We start from the raw sequence: 20,200 nt of genomic DNA, 5'->3' as shown, positions 1-20,200 counted from the left end.
TCTAAATTCTATTTTTATCTCCACACTTCACTCAGTGCATAGAAACATACCTGAGGCATAATTACAACTTACTAAGTTTTTGTTGAATACAGTCCAGTTACAGACTTGTTTCTACAAAGTAAAACTAGAAAAAGTGGAAATTATTTTATCTTGCTAGTGAAGAAAGTATAGCTAATCTATTTACACAGATTAGAGGATAGTTTAGTGGTGTTTTTTTCCCCCAGTAACAGACCATAGTATCAGAAATCTGTATATATTCAGGCCACATTAACTTATTATTTAATAAAGATAATAGAGGAAATTGATACATGATTTTAGTTTACTTCTTGTGGACAACAGTATTGGGGAAAGCTGGAACTAGTTCACAATACCTTTAGATAGTCAAGATTAACTCCTATAAAATATGTGTCCGTGGAACATAAACACAAATTATATACTCTAAAATACTTCATAACACATATTGTAATAAATCTATAGAAGCAACTATCTCCAGAATAATAGGTGTACTATTTCTATGAGGTTTGTGATTGCCATTAGACCAATCCTTTGCTGGGTTTGGAAAAGAGAAATGTGACAGCTTAAGGAGCTATTTTAGCTATTGCTGGCTAATAGCAGAGATTCACCTGTGAAGTCAAAATACCATAAGCCATAGCTACCTAAGTGGTGGCTCAGAAAGTCTAACAATGTGTCCGAAACCACCACCCCCACCCCTTTCAGAACAAGTAAGGGCCCAGGGTACTCTACCTTCAACTTGAGAACCATGGCATGGCGTATAACTTGGCACATGTGATCTGATCTCAGGAAAAAGACTTTGCTGCATATGGAGACATAAACAACTACTTCTAGTGCAAAGCTGGAGTTAAGATCAGAGCAGAACTGAAGGAGATAGAGACAGAAAAAACCCTTCAAAAAATCAATGAATCCAGGAGCTGTTTTTTTGAAAAATCAACAAAACCGATAGACCATCAGCAAGACTAATAAAGAAGAAAAGAGAAAAGAATCAAATAGACGCAATAAAAAATGATAAAGGGGATATCACCATCGATCCCACAGAAGTACAAACTACCATCAGAGAATAAACACCTCTATGCAAATAAACTAGAAAATCTAGAAGAAATGGATAAATTCCTTGACACATACACCCTCCCAAGAATAAACCAGGAAGAAGTTGAATCTCTGAATAGAAAAATAACAGGCTCTGAAATTGAGGCAACAATTAATAGCTTACCAACCAAAAAAAGTCCAGGACCAGACAGATTCACAGCTGATTTCTACCAGAGGTAAAAGGAGGAGTTGGCAGGATTCCTTCTGAAACTATTCCAATCAATAGAAAAAGAGGGAATCCTCCCTAACCCATTTTATGAAGCCAGAATCATCCTGATAGAAAAGCCTGGCAGAGACACAACAAAAAAAGAATTTTAGACCAATATCCTTGATGAACATTGATGCAAAAATCCTCAATAAAATATTGGCAAACCAAATCCAGCAGCACATCAAAAAGCTTATCCACCATGATCAAATGGGCTTCATCCCTGGGAGGCAAGGCTGGTTCAACATACACAAATCAATAAACGTAATCCAGCATATAAACAAAACCAAAGACAAAAACCACATGATTATCTCAATAGATACCAAAAAGGCCTTTGACAAAATTCAACAGCCCTTCGTGCTAAAAACTCTCAATAAATTAGGTATTGATTGGATGTATCTCAAAATAATGAGAGCTATTTATGACAAAACCACAGCCAATATCATACTGAATGGGCAAAAACTGGAAGCATTCCCTTTGAAAACTGGCACAAGACAGGGATGCCCTCTCTCACCACTCCTATTCAACATAGTGTTGGAAGTTCTGGCCAGGGCAATCAGGCAGGAGAAAGAAATAAAGGGTATTCAATTAGGAGAAGAGGAAGTCAAGTTCTCCCTGTTTGCAAATAACATGATTGTATATCTAGAAAACCCCATCGTCTCAGCCCAAAATCTCCTTAAGCTGATAAGCAACTTCAGCAAAGTCTGAGGATACAAAATCAGTGTGCAAAAATCACAAGCATTCTTATACACCAATAATAGACAAACAGAGAGCCAAATCATGAGTGAACGCCCATTCACAATTGCTTCAAAAAGAATAAAATACCTAGGAATCCAACTTACAAGGGATGTGAAGGACCTCTTCAAGGAGAACTACAAACCGCTGCTCAATGAAATAAAGGACGACACAAACAAATGGAAGAATATTCCATGCTCATGGATAGGAAGAATCAATATCATGAAAATGGCCATACTGCCCAAGGTAATTTATAGGTTCAATACCATCCCCATTAAGCTACCAATGACTTTCTTCACAGAATTGGAAAAAAACTCTTTTAAAGTTCCTATGGGAACAAAAAAGAGCCCACATTGCCAAGTCAATCCTAAGCCAAAAGAACAAAGTTGGAGGCATCATGCTACCTGACTTCAAACTATACTACAAGGCTACAGTAACCAAAACAGCACGGTACTGGACCAAAACAGAGATATAGACCAATGGAACAGAACAGAGCCCTCAGAAATGATACCACACATCTACAATTATTTGATCTTTGACAAACTTGACAAAAACAAGCAATGGGGAAAGGATTCCCTATTTAACAAATGGTGCTGGGAAAACTGGCTAGCCATGTGTAGAAAGCTGAAACTGGATCCCTTCCTTACACCTTATACAAAAATTAATTCAAGATGGATTAAAGACTTACATGTTAGACCTAAAACCATAAAAACCCTAGAAGAAAACCTAGGCAATACCATTCAGGACATAGGCATGGGCAAGGACTTCATGTCTAAAATACCAAAAGCAATGGCAACAAACGCCAAAATTGACAAATGGGATCTAATTAAACTAAAGAGCTTCTGCACAGCAAAAGAAACTACCATCAGAGTGAACAGGCCACCTGCAGAATGGGAGAAAATGTTTTCAATCTACTCATCTGACAAAGAGCTAATATCCAGAATCTACAAAGAACTCAAACAAATTTACAAGAAAAATACAAACAACCCCATCAAAAAGTGGGCAAAGGACATGAACAGACACTTCTCAAAAGAAGACATTTATGCAGCCAACAGACACATGAAAAAATGCTCATCATCACTGGCCATCAGAGAAATGCAAATCAAAACCACAATGAGATACCATCTCACACCAGTTAGAATGGCGATCATTAAAAAGTCAGGAAACAACAGGTGCTGGAGAGGATGTGGAGAAATAGGAACACTTTTACACTGTTGGTGGGACTGTAAACTAGTTCAACCATTGTGGAAGTCAGTGTAGCAATTCCTCAGGGATCTAGAACTAGAAATACCATTTGATCCAGCCATCCTGTTACTGGGTATATACCCAAAGGACTATAAATCATGCTGCTATAAAGACACATGCACACGTATGTTTATTGCAGCACTATTCACAATAGTAAAGACTTGGAACCAACCCAAGTGTCCAAAAATGATAGACTGGATTAAGAAAACGTGGCACATACACACCATGGAATAATATGCAGCCATAAGAAATGATGAGTTCATGTCATTTGTAGGGACATGGATGAAGCTAGAAACCATCATTCTCAGCAAACTATCGCAAGGACAGAAAACCAAACACTGCATGTTCTCACTCATAGGTGGGAATTGAACAATGAGAACACATGGACACAGGAAGGGGAACATCACACACCGGGGCCTGTTGTGGGGTGGGGGAATGGGGGAGGGATAGCATTAGGAGATATACCTAATGTAAATGACGAGTTAATGGGTGCAGCACACCAACATGGCACATGTATTACATATGTAACTAACCTGCACGTTGTGCACATGTACCCTAAAACTTAAAGTATAAGAAAAAAAATATATCTATATATATAAATGTTCCAAGAAAACATAGATCAGAGACCACACAAATAGACATAAGCATGTAATAATAAGTAGAAGGAACATTGGGTCAGGAGGAGAGAGCGGAGATTTGCCTAGAGAGTCTTCCTTGGGCACTAGATTGGGAAATATTCTGCAGAGGTTATTACCACGTCTAGGATGTTAAAGTTATCCAAATCTATTCAAACATGAGATTAAGTAACTGAAGTTCCCAAATGGTGACCAGAACAAAGCAGTAGGTGATTTCTCTGAAGTTCAAACAGATCTGTTGGGAAAAAGAGGACTCCCCATAAGAACTACATCACAGCTCTCAGGGCTGGTTTTCAGAACAGAGCTCCAGTTCCCAGGTAAGAATCCTACAGAGACTATTGTAGGTGTTTGCCTTTTGGAGACTTAGACATTAGGTATGATATAGAAAAAACATTTCCAAAATCTGAACTACATGATCAGCGACATGAACTATGTTATCCAAATAGAGGCACTGCAGGAAGATGATCTATGACTCAGGGAACAACTTGAAACTCTGTAGACAGCAGTGGAACACAGTGTCCTGGGTCAAATTTTCAGCAAAGGGAAATTGGGGCAGAGTTAGGAAATACAGTCTCATTATGAAAACAGCATTTCTTGGACCATGATACTAGGGAGGGGAACTTAATTCTAAATCATAATATATGGGAGATAAGTAAACTAAATCCCTTCTTTCTTATCAGTACTAGTGTAGAAAAAGGCAGGAAGAGTCTGTGGTTACATTCTTCCTTTGTTACAAAAAGTTAACAATGAACTTTAGCCTTAGAGAATTTGGAACCTCGGAATCAAAGGAATAAAACTGGGATCTGATTAATAACATTGAAAAGAATCAACATATTAAAAGCATATTATTCTCCTTTATAAATTCATTTGATTGCCCAAATCAATTCATAACTGCCCTCGTTTCAATCAACTACAGAGAATCTCTTATTTCTTTAGATTTGTGATTTAGACACTTTAAATCTCTGTGCGGAATTGAAGTGCAGTTTTGGACATTTCTGTCTTATAAATAGCATCAAATTTCTCATTTTGGGCCACGGTGAAGTAATTCTTCCAGTCACCAGCCGTCCCTAAAGATAAATAAAAAAACATAGGAAAGAATAAAATATTTCCATAAGAAGAAATCAGTATATACCAAAGGAAAAGGTTAGAAGGCCTAAAGAAAGACCTTCCTTTTATTTGAATGAATTCAAACAGCCTTTAAATTGTACAAACCTTTAAATTTTTAAGCCTTTTAAAAATTGAATAATTTTTTCCATCTGGAAAGGTGGTTTATAACTAAATAGAGTCTGACATTTGAAGAGGCATTCTGAGAAAGACTAATTTTCTTGTTTAAATTCCTGGGCTTTACAATAGTTTCCCAAGAGTGATAATTTTACTGTTTCTAATGGTCGTGGGTCATGAGATTATCATTGAGCACTTGGATCAATAGGCATATTTTATTTCATAAAGTAACTTTTGGAAACTAGACAAAAAATTAGTCATCAGCACAGCAAAACTGTGAAATAAAAAGTTGATAAGTATAATTTCCTAGAATTTATGAACAAGGATGCTATGATATGGAGATGATAGTTGTTTTTCCTAAATTCACTAGGCTTGTTCTTTATTTGCAATTTAGGTGGGAATAATAACATTAATATCAAATATATAACATCCTGGAACCATGTTTTTTAAAGTAAATCTTTGAGGATAAAAATTTAAATTTAATCTCTCATACTTGGGTATTTATAAATATGTATTTGGAAAATGAATAAACTTTTAATGTACTGCCAATATTTTTAGAGAAAAACATCTCACTATTTTATGAAATAGTAATACATCATATTAAATTACAAGCTATATTAATCCACAGTGGTTTGATAAAACTTCCAAGTCTTTTAAAAGAAAAACATTCGTATAGATATGCTTGTTTCCCTAGTTGTTACATTTCGTTCTATGTTCACCGGATGTCAATAGCTCTGGAATTCAACATTGGGTTGAATAAGGGTTCAACATAAACATATTGGGGCTAATGCATCCGTAAGGATGTCATTAAAAACAGAGGAGAACACAAATTTAAGCAATTAAAAGTTATATATAAATCACTTCAATGATCTGATCTGCATATAAATTTTATAATATACACAAACGCATTTACTTCACAAACGAATTTTTGATAAATGCTGGCCAAAGGCCAGGTTTTTCTGTTTGTTATAATTTAGGACATATGAATAAACATTGGACATAATCTATCCCACCCTCATAATAATAACACTGATTTATCTAATATGGCATCTTTCAAGATTCAGTGTGCCTGGCACATGTGTTCATAGTTCACTTCTTTCAGCATTCATTTATGTACATGCCCTTTGCACTACATTGTGAGCTTCTTAAGTCAAAGATATGTATCATTTACCTTTGAATCTTTTAAAGAATATGTGATGTATATAGTTATTCATGAAGAAGTTTTTCTGTATGCAAATTATTGAATGAGTACTCTAAATGTTTACTGGATACATCAGGGAAGGAAAGAAGGAAGGAAGGAAGGAAGGAAGGAAGGAAGGAAGGAAGGAAGGAAGGAGGAAGGAAGGAAGGAAGGAAGGAAGGAAGGAAGGAAGGAAGGAAGGAGGGAAGGAAGGAAGGGACAAACTATTTAGACTAATAATAATTTTTACTTCTGTATGCATTATTTATTGTAAGAAAATATCCTAAATGCTTACATATCATTTACCATAATCCTCCCCAGAAACTTTAGTCACAGGTGTTATTATATTATCTATTTTGCCAGTGATGTAATCAGAGCTTTGGCAGGTTAATTAATTTATTCAGGGTAATAGGTTCAGGGAATGGCGTAGCCTGGATAAACCTCAGATCAATCTGACCACAAAAGTATGCTCTTAACCCCCTAGAGAGGGGACATAAAGACTGCCTTCAATATTAGAACAGCACGTGCTTTTTTTCTGTTGAGGTTGGAGAAGCCATAGAATCCAGACACTGAGCTTGTCTTCTTTATGTCTACATCATAATGAAATGTGATGAAATGGCATCAATTTTCATATGATTTGAGATAAAATTTCTGGGAAATTATATTCAGGTATCTATCACAGTGATAATTTGCCATGTTTAATAAAGATTTATTTTCTAATTCTTCTACCAGGAAAAAGAATATATATGTACATGTACACAAATGACCTTTGAACAATACAGACTTGCGCAGGCCAAGTTCACTTATATGCGGTTTTTTTTTTTCAACTAAAAGCAATAAAAAATACAGTATTTGCATGATGAGAAACCCACCCACATGTTTGGAGTGCCAACTTTTCATATAGGCAGGTTCTAGCATACTCATAGGCAGAGTTCCTGGAACCAATCCCCCACATATAACAAGGGATGACTGTCCATACACATACATTTACATCTGTGTGTAAGCATAGAGATGAGATATATATACATCAGTCTTCTTTGCTCAAACTTATAACGCATACAATTTTTGATGAAAAACATACCTGCTTTGTTACTCTAGAAGTTATTTTTAATAGGTTAAATATATTGTTTTTAGAAAAGGAAGAGCATAATTTGGAAACACTAGAACTATTTGCTACCTTAATAAGTTAACAAACAACTTTTCAAAAAATTAATCATATTACTCAAAATCGGTGGTTTTGTTTCATATGTTAATATGCACAATACATTCCTAAGGTTGTGCTTACTTCCTAGCATATAAATTGAAATTCTACCCCTCTCCCTCCAATTCAGTCAAAGATATTGAAAACAGATCGTGGCATTATTAGGTGGATAACTTCTCAAAGTTATTTAAGTTAATAATTTGTTAAATGTATTGTTATTATTAACACTTTTTGACATATATTATGTATAATAAGCCACAATAAGCAGACTGCTTAAATGGAACTAACGTATTTCAACAGTAAATGCCATATTCTTCTAAGTTAAATTTAGACTCTATGTTACTAATAGTTTAGACCGTATTTGCAGAGGGCTAAAACTTCTTATAAGGTCAAATAACAGTGTCTCCTTTTGGTGAATTATTTTTCATGCAATTACCATGGTTTTCTAAGTGATATGGGGACTTTTAAAACTATGGTACTGTACTAAGTGAAATTAGTATTTCACTGAGGAGCGGAAGGAAGGAAGCTTGTCTATGCCACCTTAGGCAAAGATTTAAGGGAGTTAGAATGACAAATTTGGAATTGCTCACATCAGAATTGCCAAAACCACTCTCATTTAGCACAGTAGTAAATAGAAGAATAAATATTTATGGTATATTCAAGGTATTCTAGTAATAGCTTTAAATGCATTGTTTCATTTAATAATTTTGAATCTCAGCAATTTTGGGTGGTAGGTATTTACTATAAAGCTTAAACAGGCTAAGAAACTTAGTAGAGATCACAGAACTAATCCTTAGCTTATGATAAATCATAAGAAAGTACAAAAGGGAAATTAAACCCAGCAAAGTATTTACCTTTACGCATAAAAGGGGATTTGCTATGATTCATCACTGTAGTTGGTAGATGTGTATAATTTACCAAAGGATTGTCCTTCATCACTTCAAATGAGGTGTGATGGATGATCCTATCCAAGATTTCATCATTCAGGTTCTTCTCTAGAAATCTAACGATCTTCTTGATTTCCTCCTTTGGATTCTATCAGTGGGTAAAACCCAAGACAATAAACAAGTAACTCACACAATGTGAATATTTATAAAACATTTATAATCTGTTTTTTTAAATGTTGACTCTGAATAGTATAGGAAATCCATATTTGTTTTGGTTTATTTTTCTCAATTTTTAAATAAACTAATCATAAAATATTAAAAATCAAGAATATCTGTTATATTTTCTGTGTCGGTCTTCTCTGACAGAAGAATAAGATCAGAACTTAAGGTGTGTCAGTGGTTAGAATGAGTAAAAGAGCAGACGTGATGGTAGTAGAGAAAAGCCCAAAATAAAAGGTAATAGTTGTGCTAGAAAAACACATAGATGGACAGGTAAATAGAGAACATTTTCTTTTTGGGGTCAAAAATATTTAGAGAATAATTTGGCTAATCCTAAAATATTAATGGTGATATTAGTCCAGGGGTCCCCAACCCACTGGCCGCAGATCAGTACCAATCAGTGGCCTGTTAGGAACTGGGCTACACAGGAACATGTGAGTGGTAGAGGAGCAAGCACTACTGCCTGAGCTCCAACTCCTGTTAGATCAGTGGTGCCATTAGATTCTCATAGGAGCATGAACCTTATCGTGAATTGAGTATGTGAGGGATCTAAGGTGCACACTCCTTATGAGAATCTAACTAATGCCCGATGATCTGATGAAACAGTTTCATCTGGAAACCATCCATATACAGCCCCCTTGCACCCTGTTCATGGAAACATTGCCTTCCACAAACCCGGTCCCTGGTGCCAAAAAGGCTTGGAACTTCTGTGTTAGTCTATAGACCAGTAGAAGTTAAAGCAGAGTCCTGGCTCTGACTGAATCTTCCCCGATCTGTTATTCTTTTATTTCACTTATTAGGAATTTATGTAGATACTCATAAACATGTTGTACATTACTGGACTTTTTTTCAAATTTTATTATTGATGTATATTCTATAATTTTCTTCCATTATTGTTGCTGCATTAAACTTCTCTATAATGTTATCTACAAATGATTGTATGGTAGAAGAGAAATATTGTCTGTTAATGCAATGTATGTTGCACGTTTGAAGAAAATTATAAATATATGGATATGCTTACAAAGGTAACCGGTTAGACTATAAATAAAAATGAGTAAGTTTATTTGAATAAAGCATTTTAGCTAAATAAAGACAGAAACGGTCTCAAATGTTATGTGGGAATCAGTGTAATTGTTGAATTGGAATTTGAATAACAGCCAGACAGACAGAATGTATTTCTTAGTCTTATAGAGAAAAGGGACTATTGCCAGAAGCTAAAATTGTTCTTCTCATAAAGCTTTTAAGTGCTGTTCTGCTGTCCAAAACATGAAGAGAGATATTTGTTAGAGAGCTGGAATAATTTTCTCTCTTATGAAGAATTTGTAATTTATCTCTGGCTAAACAAGCTCTCAAGAGACATATCACTTTGTTACAGTAGTTTCATAAACCATGCAAGGTTTTGCAGCTGTGTGGTATGAGCAAATTAACATTAATACTCTCAAACCCTGTGTAAAGGGACAATGATAAGACATAGATTACAGATTCTTTATGGGATATGGACAACTGTGATGGAGAATGAAAGCTTGGGCAGTGAATAAAATCTCAGAGGATTCTTTGTGCTAAGATACGAGAAACCCCTGGGAGTTTCCCAAAACTACCTAAAGCAAGTAATATTTCACATGGGGCCAAATTTGTGTGTTATGCAAAGTAAGATTAATGCCATTAAAGTTTTGGATTTTACCACTCACTCATTTATTTATTGAAGCAATCAATGATCCATACAAGTAACCTTGAGCCTCTGTTTATGTTGTATGCACTGTATTAAGTACTGGGATGTAGTTACAAAGAAGACAAACTTTGTAATTTTCATTGTAGATCTGAAAGTATTCTAACTTGTATGTTCAGGCTTTTATAAGTAAGGAACTAATTTCAACATGTTTTCCTGTTGTGTGTATGTCTGTCTGTATTTGGCCAATTTAAGTAGAAGAGTTCCATAATGGTGGCATGAAGATTTGTAGTTGTATTTAAGTAATACTGCTTCATACTAGAAAGATGATTACAAGTTTCTACACTAAGAGTGAGGTAGTAGGGAAGTAAAGGAGGGAATACTTTGAAAGATACAATAGATTACACTATCTGAACCAATTGAATGTGCAAAATATAGGAAACAAGGACAATAAGAATAACTTTTATTATTGAGAGAGAACAAAATAGTAGAAATATTACATGTTGGAGAGAAAGAAAATAAGTTTAGTTTTGAGCATGTTAAATGTAATACAAGCATGGGCTAGAAAATCGAGGTAGAAGTGAAAATGGAGGCACAGATAAGGTATGATTAGCACATAAATAATTGTGAAAACAATAAGTGTGGAAGGGGTAACTCAAATATAGCAAACAATTTTTAAAAACAATGTTAAAGTATTAATGAGTAGATATCTAGAGGATAACCTAAGCATGTGATATCCTGGTAAATGAAGGAAATAATTGCCGAAGAAAGAGTGGTCGGATATAACGCAGTGGCTAAGAAATAAGAGGAATAAAAATAAATAATTGTTTTCACAATTAGAAACTCATTAATTATAGCAAGATTTGGGTAAAAACACATGGTGGATTGGCAAAGCAATCATCATTTTGGACTCCACAGACTAAGTTGGAATGCAAATATCAATCCTTTTACAGCATGATGCAGTGGGGAAATTATCCAGAATCCATATCTACCATTTTACCTCTTTCATATCTTCATAGTACAAAAAAAGTATTGGGTGTTCTTCCTTTTTCTTCCACCAGTTTTTAACATGAGTAAACCAGGAACCATAGGCCACTAAAACCAGATAAAAGTCTATTTTCATAAACATTCATCAAATTAAATATTTCTGTCTGAATAATAAATCAAATTGTGAAAACATTTTGTGGAATTCAGTAACCAAAGGAACTGAGAATATGAGGACAATTTTAAAAAGTAAAATTAGCTATTTATGGATATATAAACATCAGATATTTTTTAATGTCAAGTACAAAGAAAGCATTTCAGACAAAAATACACTGACCTCCAAAAAGTTATAGTCTCATAAGGAAGAAAACTATTATCTTACAAAGTACTCATATCAACTATTTACCTAAATACTATAAATATGACGTATGCATTAACAGATCTAACTAATTGCTTAAGCAAGTTAAACAATGTCTATTGTGAGGAGAGACTGAGAATGGATTTCTAGCAACCAAGAGCAGATTATAGAATACTTTTGTATGCCAATGATTAATACTAGTTTTATAAATTGAAGGTCATAGTAAAAATATTAGATGCATTAGATTTAGTTTTTTAGATAATATTTGAACATACTTTTCACTGAGTTGGAAAAATAAGTATTTTGAAAGTCATAAAAGTTATTGTTAATAGTGTTATTAAAATAAAAAATACTTATCAACTTTAAGATAAAGTCCACATACCTTTTCCAGTTAAGAATTTCTCCAGATATTCTTCCCAGGTACCAGGAAAAGGTTGTAAATTATTCATTAAGTCGAAATGGTAATATGAGACTGAAACATCCTTGGCATTACGAGCCAGATAAATCATCTGCAGTGGGGGGCGGGGGTAGGAGAAAAAAATAAGATAAAAGACATTTTGTTTAGGAAAAAATTAACCTATACGCATGTAAAATAGCAGAGTACTTTTTCAAATAGAAATTGTGGGCCAGGGAGGCCCTTCTATTAATAGCTAAAATATAGAATCAATTCAAGTGGTTTTCAATACAGCAATGCATTTTTGAGATTAGAACCACTGAGCTGTAGAGGTTTTGAAACAAAGATTTCAGTTTATGGCCACTTGACACTGTGAAGCACAAATAGACCACTGTGGCTTCTGGAAGATCTGCAAGGTCCTAGAACACACATTGTCAAGAAAATGACACCATGACTAAAGAGAATACCAGCAAATTGAAAATAACAAAATTGTGGGAAAAAAATAAAAGTTTTCACTTTTCACTTCTACCAGTGAAATACCTAGAAAAATATTAGGTGCTGATAAAAATATATAGAAAGGAAAAGAAGGTAAAGATATTAAAAGGCATTAAAATAAGTTTGGGGGCATCCAGTTCAGAAACTAGAAGGTATAGACTCACTATTTTCTACTTCGCTACTCTTTTTTTCTTTTTTTTCTTTCTCTTTTCTTTTTTTTTTTTTTTTTTTTTGAGACTGAGCGTTGCTCTGTCGCCCAGGCCAGAGTGCAGTGGTGCGATCTCGGCTCACTGCAAGCTCTGCCTCCCAGGTTCAGGCCATCCTCCTGCCTCAGCCTCTGGAGTAGCTGGGACTACAGGCGCCCACCACCACGCCTGGCTAATTTTTTGTATTTTTAGTAGACATGGGGTTTCACCGTGTTAGCCAGGATGGTCTTGATCTCCTGAGCTCATAATCCGCCCTCCTCAGCCTCACAAAGTGCTGGGATTACAGGCATGAGCCACCATGCCCAGCCTTCTCTATTCTTAATGTCACTAAAGCCCTGGAAATTATTCAACGTACAATGATACAAGAACTCTAAAAGCATACTGGGTAAAGAGCTGAGTAATACCAATGTGGTGAGTTCCTCCTAGGTGTCCTTTTTGTCTCTTATATACTCTTGGATTGGGCAGCAAAAAAGACTATGACCTGGAACCATTTACAGGCATACACGAAACAAAAAAATATCTAGAAAAACCTGCTCTCTCTGGTCAAAGGATTAGGAAAGAGGAAGCCCAACAGAGACATAGCGGAGAATTCCAAACTCTGCTCCACACCCGGGGTCTCTGTAAGTGAACTAACTCACTGCCAGTAGTGGCAATGAAGTACTGGGCCATTCAAACTACTGCGATATAAATGGGGCTTCATGGGCAGTCCCACCCATTCCCATTGATGACATCAGAGAAGCCCCGTTTCTCCCAGGCCCCAAGGCTTCTCTCCAATTTTCAAAAAATCAGCCAACAAGAGCAGGAAGTCCAGGAAAGTACCTTATACCCCTTTTATGTGTCATCAGCAGAGATGGTACAGTATGTCTAGCAGCCCAAGAAATCAAATAAGCAAGAAAAGCAAAACTGAGATGAATCAAATGTTAAATTATCTGACAAAGATTTAAAGTAGCTATCATAAAACAGCATCAACATTCCATTAAAAGTTGTGTTGGAGGGTGGACCAATCATCCCCCACACCTCAAAAGGAATATCAAATTTGCCAACTACCTATACAGAGAAAGTACCTTCAAAAGAACCAAAAATCAGGTGAGCACTCGCAGTACCTAGTTTTAACTTCATATCACTAAAACAGCCACTGAAGATGACAGGAAAGACAGTCTTAGAATTGCCATTGCCACGCCTCCCCCAACCCTTAGTAGCAGCTATGTGGCATGGTGAGAATCTGTGCGCTTGGGAGAAGGAGAGCACAGCAATTATGAGACATTGCATTGAACTCAGTGCTGCCCTGTCACAGTGGAAAGCAAAACCAGACCAAACTCAGCTGACAGCCTTCCATGAAGGAAGCATATAAACCAATCCTATCTAGAGGGGAATCACACATCCCAGTGGTAGAAATATGAGTTCCAGCAAGTCTCACCACCATAGGCTAAAGTGCTCTGCACCTGTAAATAAACTTGAAAGACGGTCTAGACCACATGCTTCTAGGCATGTTCCAGTGCTGAGATGGCCGCAGAGCCAGTGGACTTGGAGGTTACAAGGCATACTGAGACATACAAGACTAAGGGACTGTTTGTGCCACCCTTCCCCAAACTCCAGGCTGCACAGTTGGTGGATTCAAAAAAGATCCCTTCTTTCCACTTCAGCAGTGGGAAGAGGGAAGAGCAAAGAGGACTTTGTCTTACATCTTGGACACCAGCTCAGCAACAGTAGGATAAGGTACCTGTCTGAGTTATGAGGCTCCTATTCACACAAACATATATACATATGGTGTACCCAGAAAAATTAAAAATTGAAAAAAAATTTAAAACAAATGAAAAAATATAAAAGAAATTTGAGCTGTATTTGTAAAGTTAAATATATGGAAATTACAGCTCTGCAATGTATAATAACTGAAATAAATAAATAAATCACTAGATGGACCAAATAGTATAATGGCAATGTTAGAGGACAGAAGCAGCGAACATAAAGGTATATCAATAGAATTTACTCAATGTTAACAACACAGAGAAAATAGAATAAAGACGATAAAGAGAAACTTAGGAACCTGTGGGACAATAACAAAAGGCCTAATATTTGTATATTTAGAGTTACACAATGATAGGTGGAAGAGTAAAGAAGTGAAACAGTATTTGGAGAATTGGTGACCAAAAACTTCCCTTAAGTGTTGAAATAAATAAATCAATATATCTAAGAAGTTGTGTGAACTCCAAAAAAGGAAAAAAAAAGCTTTGTCAAGACACATCATAAAAATACTTCTAAAAATTAAAGATGAGTAAAACTCTTAGAAAAAAAGCCAGATAGGCAGCATATTGCATAATAAAGATCACCGATTCAAATGACAAGTTTCTCATCTAAAACCATAAAGGCCAAAGAGAAGTAGCACAATAGTTTTTCAAGTGCAGAAAGTAATATATTGTCAATTCCAAATCCTGTATCCAGTAAAACTGTTCTCAGTCAAGAAGGGTAAAAAGACATTCTCAGAAAAAGGAAAACTAAGAGAATCCATTGCTAGCAGACTATCTTATGGAATAGCTAATGAAAGTTCTCCAAACAGAAAGAAAATGACAGTAGAAAGATGAAAACTTTAGAAAGGGAAAAGAAAAAGAGAATGGGTAAAAATAGAAGTAAACATAATAGCTAATCACTCACCCAATGAATTTCTTAAGTCATATTTTACAGTTGAGGCAAAAGTTACATTATCTGATGCAGTTTTCAGTTTATGTACAGGATCACTTGGGACCATTATGTTGAAAATACGGAGAGAGTAAAGGGGCCTAAATGGAAGTAAGATATCTACACTTAAAGTGAGAAAACGTTGACACCATTAGACTGTGATGAGTTATGTATATTTATGGCAATACCTGAATCAGTCACTAAGAAAACTGTACAAAAATATATTTTGAAATATTATAAATAAATAAAAATGAACTCCAAAATGTTTAGGTACAACAAAGGAAAGGAAGACAAAGAAAAGAAATGAGATACAGAAAGAACAAACCAATAATGTAGTAGATACAAATCCTAAAACGCCAATAATGTCTTCATTTATTTATTTATTATTTTTAACCTTTAGGTCCAGTGGGTACATGTGCAGATTTGTTGCATATTTGTGTGTCACTGGGGTTTTGTGTACAAATGATTTTGTCACCCAGGTAGTGAGCATATTACCTGATAGGCAGTTTTTTGACTTGTACCCTCCTACCACCCTTCACCCTCAATTATGCCCTGGTGTCTGTTGCTCCCATCTTTGTGTCCAAATATACTCAAGGTTTACCTTCCATGTGTAAGTAAGAATATACGTTATTTGATTTTCTGCTCCTAAATTAATTTGCTTAGAATAATGGCCTCCAGCTGCATCCATGTTGCTGCAGAAAACATGATTTCCTTTTCTTTATGGCTGTGTAGTATTCCATGGTGTATACACACCACATCTTCTTTATGTGCTTCACTGTTAATTTGGATTGTATTAATAAGTTCTCACTCTGCTGTAAAGAACTGTGTGAGACTAGATAATTTATAAAGGAAAGAGGTTTAATTGACTCACAGTTCTGCATTGCTGGAGAAGCCTCAGGAAACTTACAATCATGGCAGAAGCAAAAGAGTGGCAGGCACCTTCTTCACAGGGTGACAGGGTGGAATGAGTCCAAGCAGGGGAAACACCAGACACTTATAAAACCATCAAGTCTTCTGAGAACTCACTCACTATCATGAGAACATCATGGGGGAAACTGCCCTCATGATCCAATTACCTCCACCTATTCCCTCCCATGACACATGGGGATTATTACAATTCAAGATGAGATTTGGGTGGGAACACAGAGCCAAACCATATCATGCTGCCCCGGTCCCTCCCATATCTCATGTCCTCAGATTTTAAAACACAATTATGCACTTCTAACAGTCCCCCAAAGTCTTAACTTAATCCAGCATTAACCCAAAAGTCCAAGTCCAAAGTCTCATCTGAAATAAGGCAAGTCCCTTCTGCCTATGAGCATGTAAAATTGAGTCATTTATTACTTACTAGATACAATGGGAGTACAGGCATTGGGTATAGAAACCCATTCCAAATGGGAAAAAATTGTCAAAACAAAAGGGGCTAGAGGCTCCATTCAAGACGAAATCCAATGGGGTAGTCATTAAACCTTAAAGTTCCAAAATGATCTCCTTTGACTCCATGTCTCACATCCAGATTATGCTGATGTAAAAGGTAGGCTCCCAAGACCTTGGTCAGCTCCACCCCTATGGCTTTGCAAGGTACAGCCCCTCTCCTGGCTGCTTTCACAGCTGGGGTTGAGTGTGTACAGCTTTTCTATCAGGGAACCTGCCCTGATAGTCACGTAGGTGCTTTTCTATTTTCCTTAAGCATCAGCTGCCTTGAGAAATAAAGGGACAGAGCACAAAAGAGAGAAATTTTAAAGCTGGGCGTCTGGGGGAGACATCACATGTTGGTAGGTTCCATGATGCCCCACAAGCCCCCAAAACCAGCAAGTTTTTATTAAGGATTTTCAAAAGGGGAGGGAGTGTGCTAATAGGTGTGAGTCACAGACATCAAGTACTTCACAAGGTAATAGAATATCACAAGGCAAGTGGAGGCAGGGCAAGATCACAGGACCACAGGACTGGGACAAAATTAAAATTGCTAATGAAGTTTTGGGCACCATTGTCATTGATAACATTTTATCAGGAGACAGAGTTTTGAGAGCAACTGGTCTGACCAAAAATTTATTAGGCTGGAATTTCCTGTTCCTAATAAGCCTGGGAGCGCTATGGGAGACTGGGGTCTATTTCACCCCTGCAGTCTACAGACCATAAAAGATGGCCACACCTAGGGGGGCCATTTATAGACCTATACCCCCAGGCATCTCTTTCCCAGGGATGTTCCTTGCTGAGAAGAAGAATTCAGCAATATTTCTCCCATTTGCTTTTAAAAGAAGAGAAATATGGCTCTGTTCCGCTCGGCTCACCAGTGGTCAGAGTTTAAGGTTATCTCTCTTATTCCCTGAACAATTGCTGTTATCCTGTTCTTCTTTCAAGGTGCACAGATTTCATATTGGTTCAAACACACATGCTCTACAATTTGTGCAGTTAATGCAATTATCACATGGTCCTGAGGTGACATACATCCTGCTCAGCTGACAGGATTAAGAGATTAAAGTAAAGATAGGCATAGGAAATCACAAGAGTATCTATTGGGGAAGTGATAAGTGTCCATGAAATCTTCACAATTTATGTTTGGAGATTGCAGTAAAGACAGGCATAAGAAATTATAAAAGTATTAATTTGGGGAACTAATACACGTCCATGAAATCTTCACAATCCATGTTCTTCTGCCATGGCTTCAACTGGTCCCTCTGTTTGGGGTCCCTGACTTCCTGCAACACTTTTCCAAGTGCACAATGCAACTCTCAGTAGATCCACTATTCTGGGGTCTGGGGGATGGTGGCCCTCTTCTCACAGCTCCACTAGGTGATGCCCCAGTAGGGACTCTGTGTGGGGGTTCCAATCCCACATTTCCCTTCTGCACTGCCCTACCAGAGGTTCTCCATGAGAGCTCTACCCATGAAACATACCTCCATCTGGACATCCAGGTGTTTCCACTATGCTTTGAAATCTAGGCAGAGGTTCCAAAACCTCAATTCTTGACTTCAGTGCACCCGCAAGCTCAACACCATGTGGAAGCCACCAAAGCTTGGGGCTTGCACCCTCAGAATCCATGGCCCAGGCTGTACATTGGCCCCTTTTAGCCACAGTTGGAAGGTCTGGGACACAGGTCACCAAGTCCCTAGGCTGCACATAGCAGGAGGGCCCTGCTTATGAAACCATTTTTTCTTCCTAGGCCTCTGGGCTTGTGATGGGCAGGGCTACTGCAAAGGTCTCTGACATGCCTTGGAGACCTTTACCACATTGTCTAGGTGATTAGCATTTGGCTTCTTGTTACTTATGCAAATTTCTGCAGTCAACTGGCTGGAATTTCTCCCCAGAAAATAGGTTTTTCTTTTCTACTGCATCATCAGGCTGCAAATTTTCAAACTTTTATGTTCTGCTTTCTGTTGAATGCTTTGCCACTTAGAAATTTCAAAGTTCCACTGATCTCTAGGGCAGAGGCAAAACGCTGCCAGTCTCTTTGATAAAGCATAGCAAGAGTGACCTTTATTCCAGTTCCCAACAAGTTCCTCTTCTCCATCTGAGACCACCTCAGCCTAGACTTCATTGTACATATCACTATCAGCGTTTTGGTCAAAACCATTCAATAATTTTCTAGGAAGTTCCAAACTTTTCCACATCTTCCAGAGTTTTGAGCCCTCCACATCTCTAGGAAGTTCCAAACTTTCCCACATTTTCCTGTCATCTTCTGAGTCCTTCAAACTGTTCCAACCTCAGCCCATTACCCAGTTCCAAAGTCACTTCCAGATTTTCTGGTATGTTTAATAGTAGTGCCCCACTACCTCAGTACCAATTTACTGTATTAGTTTGTTCTCACACTGCTGTAAAGAACTGCCTGAGAATGGATAATTTATAAAGCAAAGAAGTTTAGTTGACTCACAGTTTCCCATTGCTTGTGAGGCCCCAGGAAACTTACAATCATGGTGGAAGGCAAAGGAGAAGCAAGTATCTTCTTTATAGGGTGGCAGGACAGAGGGGGTTTTAGCAAGGGAAATTCGAGGCACTTATGAAATTGTCAGGTCTTGCGAGAACTCACTCACTATCACGATAACAGCACAGGGAAACCAACCCAATGATTCAATTACCTCCACCTGGTCCTGTCCTTGACACATGAGGATTATTACAATTCAAGGTGAGATTTGGGTTGAGACACAGAACAAAACCATATTAGGCATCTAGTTGATTCCTTTGCTATTGTGAATAGTGCTATGATGAACATACAAGTACATGCGTCTTCTTGGTAGAACAATTTATATTCCTTCAGGTAACTAGTCAGTAACGGGATTGCTGGGATTCATGGTAATTCTGTTTTAATTGTCTTATTTTGAAAAGTGCTGTTCATGTCTTTTGCCAGTTTTTAATTGGGTTGTTTTCTGCTCATTGATTTAAGTTCCTTATAATTCTGTATATTAGATTTTTGTCAGATGTGTGGTTTGTAAATATTTTCTCCCATTTTCTATGCAGAAACCATTTAATTTAATTAGATCGTACTTCAACATTTTGGTTTTTGTTGCAATTGCCTTTAGAGACTTAATCATGAAACCTTTCTCAAAGCCTATATCCATAATGATATTTTCTAAATTTTCTTCTGGTTTTTTATAGCTGTTGGTAATACATTCCAGTCTTTAATCAATCTTCAGTTTATTTTTTGTATATGGTAATAAGGGCTCCAGTTTCAATTTTCTTCGTACTACTAGTCATTTATCACAGCATCATTGATTGAATAGAGTTATTTCTTCATTGCTTATTATTGTCAACTTTGTTGAAGATCAGCAGGTTGTAGGTAGGTGTGCAACTTTAT

General features: G+C 36.7%; 1 protein-coding gene across 1 annotated transcript in view; it reads right to left on the bottom strand.

Moving 5' to 3' along the window:
* Window positions 1-4,878: 4,878 nt before the first annotated feature.
* The window catches only part of SULT1B1 (sulfotransferase family 1B member 1), a 29,075-nt gene continuing 13,753 nt past the window's right edge, over window positions 4,879-20,200 (bottom strand). Inside the window, exons 4-7 of the mRNA XM_032164402.2 lie at window positions 12,023-12,149; window positions 11,299-11,393; window positions 8,381-8,561; window positions 4,879-4,991 (exon numbers count right to left, since the gene is read on the bottom strand). Coding sequence (XP_032020293.1) covers window positions 4,879-4,991; window positions 8,381-8,561; window positions 11,299-11,393; window positions 12,023-12,149 — 516 coding nt within the window. The remainder of the gene's footprint in view (window positions 4,992-8,380; window positions 8,562-11,298; window positions 11,394-12,022; window positions 12,150-20,200) is intronic.

Source organism: Hylobates moloch, unplaced genomic scaffold, assembly GCF_009828535.3.
Source record: "Hylobates moloch isolate HMO894 unplaced genomic scaffold, HMol_V3 SCAFFOLD_2, whole genome shotgun sequence".
Lineage (NCBI taxonomy): Eukaryota > Metazoa > Chordata > Mammalia > Primates > Hylobatidae > Hylobates > Hylobates moloch.
This window is presented reverse-complemented; position numbering and strand designations above follow the sequence as displayed.